The sequence below is a fragment of the Prunus dulcis genome, unplaced genomic scaffold (assembly GCF_902201215.1).
Source record: "Prunus dulcis unplaced genomic scaffold, ALMONDv2, whole genome shotgun sequence".
Classification (NCBI taxonomy): Eukaryota; Viridiplantae; Streptophyta; class Magnoliopsida; order Rosales; family Rosaceae; genus Prunus; species Prunus dulcis.
The window spans coordinates 39,111-44,359 of record NW_023010130.1 but is presented as its reverse complement, the minus strand read 5'-3'; the positions used below and the strand labels follow the sequence as shown (position 1 = coordinate 44,359).

At 44.8% G+C, this 5,249-nt stretch overlaps 1 protein-coding gene across 1 annotated transcript; it reads left to right on the top strand.

Moving 5' to 3' along the window:
- The first annotated feature begins 1,757 nt into the window (after positions 1–1,757).
- LOC117612974 lies at positions 1,758–5,249 on the top strand. Its single transcript, XM_034341602.1, has one exon. It carries the CDS (start codon positions 1,758–1,760, stop codon positions 5,247–5,249), a length of 3,492 nt encoding a protein of 1,163 aa, XP_034197493.1.

Genomic DNA, 5,249 nt, shown 5'->3' with positions numbered 1-5,249 from the left:
CAATGACAGATGATAGTTGCAGCAGAAGCAGAAGAACTATAAGGGAGACCAGCCAGAGACCAAGAGCAGCCATATCGGCTGGGATAGTGCTCTGTAGCAGGTGCAAATGTGAGACAGAGTTAGAGGTCGTTCTAGACAGAAAGAATCAGCCCACACCTAGCGTCTTCGATAGGATTGGAACCTCATCCCGAGACAAAACAAGATAGAAGAACTGTTTTAGGCCTGCACAACCCAGTGAAAGGAGAACAGAGCAGCCCAGGAAGGAAATATCGATCAAGACACCCGGAAACGAAAAGCCCTTGGCAACAATCATCGAGGGCAGGTGGTACTCCGTAGGAAAAAGCGGTAGACCAACTCTGGAGTTGACCAGAACTCAGAGAAGAAGAATCCAGAGGCAGTACTGCACATATCTTAAGAGCCAGAATGACACGCAGATACATTCAAAGACCGATTCTGCTGGAAAGGAAAGAATCCTGAAGCACTTCCCCAGACAGAACAGAAAGCTTGTCACTCAAGAAAACTACTGGGGACAGAACTTTCCGCCAAATCTCCTGTCCATCCAGCCTCATCATCAGGTAGTCATCTCTACATCATGCAGACACAAGGCAAATCCGAGGCTACCCCGCAGCAAGGGGAAGACGACCCCACGGAGGAATATGAAGAGGAACAATTGGACTATGGAACATTTGCAGAAGGACAGAATGACCCCCTCGGAACTGAAGAACAAGATGATTGGACCGAAGAATACGGGGAAGAACTGATGGAATTTGAGGAAGAATTGGATGTTGAAACAGAGGCTTTTGGCGCAGAGTTAGAAGACTTACTACAGAGTGACTTGGGAGTTAACATGGTGTTCATTCTGCCAGAAAAATTCAGGGCCGCCGAGGGACAAGAAAGCACCTTGGAAGGAGATGTTTTCTCTCAGGAAAGCTTTGAGTGCAGACTGGCGGAAACAAAGGAGATGCCAGAGCAACAGGCAGACAACGCCAGAACAGGCGGAACTGCCAAAAATCCAGCTGCGGAGCAGTTTTGTTTCCCCAAACCAACCAGAGAAATGGCAAACCACCTCAGGCCTTTGTTTATAACAGCAAACCTCGGAGGCATTCCTATTTCCAAAATCATGATAGATGGAGGTGCAGCCATTAATCTATTACCCCACAGAATGCTGAGCAAGATGGGCAGAACAGAGAAGGATTTGATTCCAACACGTTTGACCGTCACCAACTTTGCTGGGGGCATTACAAAAATCCATGGCATCTTAGACGTAGATGTCATAGTTGGAAGCAAGGAATTGAAAATAGCATTCTTTGTGATAGATACCACTTCCACCACTTACAATGCACTACTTGGCAGGGATTGGATCCACCAGAGCTTTTGTGTTCCTTCCACCCTCCACCAGCAGCTAGCACTATGGAATGATGAAGGCCAAATGGAGATTGTAGAGGCCGATCCACGGCCATTCCTACCCTCTGCCATGTGTCTTGAAGCAAGGTATTATCATGACGACCTCGGTCCTTTTACTTTCTTTGGAGCCAACCAGAACGGCCGCCCCCATGGTGTCACGGCCCAAAGGCTCATTGAAGAAGGTCTAGCCAATTCTCTGGAGGACGGGAATAGACCTTTCTACGCTAAGAACTCTGATGATTAGTCCCAATCAACGGAACAAGGATCGAGCTGCAACAATCCGATCCATCACAAAAAGATTGTTGATATACTGGGAAGAAAGGAAGTTTTTTATGCAGAATCCAGCCACTAATATGGCAGAATTCACGCATGAAAGTACGAAGGAGCAAGAAGAGGAAGTTTTACAGGAGGAAGTATTAGATTTTGCACCAGCAGCATTGGATGACTCCCTGCCAGAAGTGGAGGATCCTCTACAAGAAATAAACTTAGGGACAGAAGAAGATCCAAGACCTACTTTCATCAGCACACTCTTAGAAGAACCACTCAAGTCTGAACTCATGGCACTTTTGCAGGAGTTCAGAGATTGTTTTGCTTGGCACTATCACGAGATGCCAGGACTGGACAGACAGCTAGTAGAGCACAAACTGCCAATCAAAGATGGCTACCTTCCAGTTAAACAGGCCAGGAGAAGAATGTCTATGGACACGGAACTGAAGGTCAAAGAAGAGATAGAAAGGCTGCTCAAGGCAGGATTCATCAGACCAGCCATCTATGCCGATTGGCTAGCAAATATTGTGCCTGTCCTCAAAAGAAAAACAGGGGCAGTTAGAATCTGTGTGGATTACAGAAATTTGAATGAAGCATCTCCCAAGGACGAATATCCTATGCCAATGGCAGACATGCTGATAGACGGAGCTGCTCATAACCAGATGCTATCTTTCATGGATGGTAATGCAGGTTATAACCAGATCATGATGGCAGAACAAGACATCCACAAGACAGCCTTCATGTGTCCAGGGCATATAGGTGCTTTCGAATATACTGTAATGCCTTTCGGTTTAAGAAACGCGGGTGCTACCTATCAAAGGGCAATGAATTCCATTTTTCATGATATGATAGGACATTCTTTAGAAGTTTACATAGATGACGTGGTGATTAAGTCCCCCGAGGAAGGAAACCACATATCAAGTCTAAGGAAGGCATTCCTAAGAATGAGGCAGCACAAGCTAAAAATGAACCCCAAAAAATGTGTTTTTGGAGTCCAGGCAGGAAATTTCTTAGGATTCTTGGTTCACCACAGAGGCATAGAAGTTGACAAGAATAAAGCAAAGTCCATCATGGAAGCCCTACCACCTCGGAACAAAAAGGAACTTCAGAGTCTCCTAGGAAAGATCAATTTTCTAAGGAGATTCATATCTAATTCCGTAGGAAAGATTCAGCCTTTTTCTTCCCTGTTAAGACTAAAACAGGAACAAACATTCAAATGGGAAGAACAGCACCAACGGGCATTCCAAGAAATAAAAGATTACCTCTCAAATCCACCAGTTCTGTCCCCACCAAAGAGAGGCAGACCACTCAAACTCTATGTATCTGCATCAGAGGTGTCCATTGGAAGTCTACTAGTCCAGGACAACAAGGAAGGAAAGGAGCAGGCAGTTTACTATCTAAGCAGAACACTGACAGAAGTGGAGAGAAGGTATTCCGCAATAGAAAGGCTTTGTCTGGCATTGTATTTTACTGCTATAAAGCTCAGACATTATATGCTGCCACACACTATCTATATCATCGCCAAGGCAGACTTGATCAAGTATATGTTGACAAGACCAATGCTGAGAGGCAGAATTGGGAAATGGACTTTGGCTTTAACAGAATTCACCCTCAGGTATGTCCCCCAGAAAGCTGTCAAAGGGCAAGCTGTGGCAGACTTCCTAGCAGATCACCCAGGAGAGGAAATTGAAAACATGGACTCTTTGGACATAGCAAATGCAAATCTACTAACCAGGGCTCATGTTTGCCTTAACAATCCAATCTATTCGATTCATCTTACACCTTGGAAACTATATTTTGATGGATCAAAGACAGATAAGGCTTCAGGAGCTGGGGTTGTTCTAGAGGAACCATTGGGGATCAGACATTGCTATTCCTTCCAGTTAGATTTCCAGTGCACCAACAACAGGGCCGAGTATGAAGCTTTGATCATAGGGTTGGAAATGTTGGTAGAATTAGGAGTCCAATCCGTGGAAATCCTGGGAGATTCAATGCTTGTCTTAAAACAAATTGCTGGAGAATACAAGTGTCTGAATCCTTCCCTGGCTGTATATCTAGTAGCAGCTAGAAATCTGTTGACAGAATTCAGAGAAGCTACTGGGGAACACATCCCAAGGGAAGAGAACTTCGCAGCCAATGAACTGGCTCAGGTAGCATCAGGCATACAAATCCCCGAAGACTGCGTCCAGAGGATCATCAAGATAGGAAGAAAAATTCTACCGTCAGTTCTGACTAGAGGAATGGAGATAGAAGTCAATTCTGCCTTAATCACTAAAGACGATTGGAGAGAGCCTATCATGACTTACTTGCAGTATCCCACTCTGCCCTCTGAGAGAAGAGTGAGAATCATGGCTACAAACTACCTCATGTGGAATGAAGATTTGGTCCGAAAAAGTAAGGATGAGGTGCTATTAAGGTGCCTCGGAAAGACAGAATATATGAAAGTCATGGGGGAAACCCATGAAGGGATCTGTGGGGCTCACCAAGGAGGAAGAAAGATGTGCTGGTTAATTAGAAGGTATGGCTACTTCTGGCCAACCATGTTGAAGGATTGCATCAATTATTCTAAGGGATGTGAAGCTTGTCAAAGGCACGGCCCAATCCAGCAGGCTCCTTCTGTTCCCATGAATCCAGTGGTAAAACCATGGCCTTTTAGGGGATGGGCAATGGATCTCATTGGCAAAATCTATCCAGCCAGTAGCCAGCAGCATTGTTTTATCATTGTTGCTACAGACTATTTCACCAAATGGGGAGAGGCCAAGCCAATCAAAACCACAACTTCTCAAGAGATCATCACCTTTATAGAAGAACAGATCATACAAAGATTCGGCATTCCAGAATCAATCACAACTGATAGGGGTTCTTCTTTCATATCTAGGGATATGCTAGATATGGCGGAAACATTCAAGTTCAAACTGCTTCAATCTACCCCTTATTATGCTCAAGCTAATGGACAGGCAGAATCAAGTAACAAGGTGATTATCAATATCATCAGAAAGATGCTGGAGAAAAATCCAAAGCAATGGCATGAAAAGTTGTCAGAGACTGTGTGGGCATACAGAACTTCAAAAAGAGAAGCAACTGGCATGACTCCCTATGCTCTAACCTACGGCCATGATGCAATTCTGCCTATGGAGATAGCAGTCCAATCTCTTAGAATTGCTCACCAGCACCATCTCACAGGAGAAGACTACTCTCAAGCCATGTTACTTGAATTAGAAGAATTGGATGCAAGTAGGATTGACACCCTCAACAAACTCTTAGCAGGAAAACAGGCTGTGTCAAGGGCATACAACAAAAGGGTCAGAGATAAGAGTTTTGAAGAGGGAGAGATAGTCTGGAAGGCAATTCTGCCTCTTGGAGCACACGTAGCTGGATATGGAAAATGGTCACCTACATGGGAAGGTCCTTTTGTGATTAACCAGATCCTCGGAATGGGGGCATATAGGTTGCAGGACAGAGATGGAGTTATTCACAATGCCCCAATCAATGGCAAATGGTTAAAGAAATTCTACCCAACCATGTGGGATTCACAAGCTGTACAGACGGACCCCGGGATAGAAAAAGAACAAGGCTAA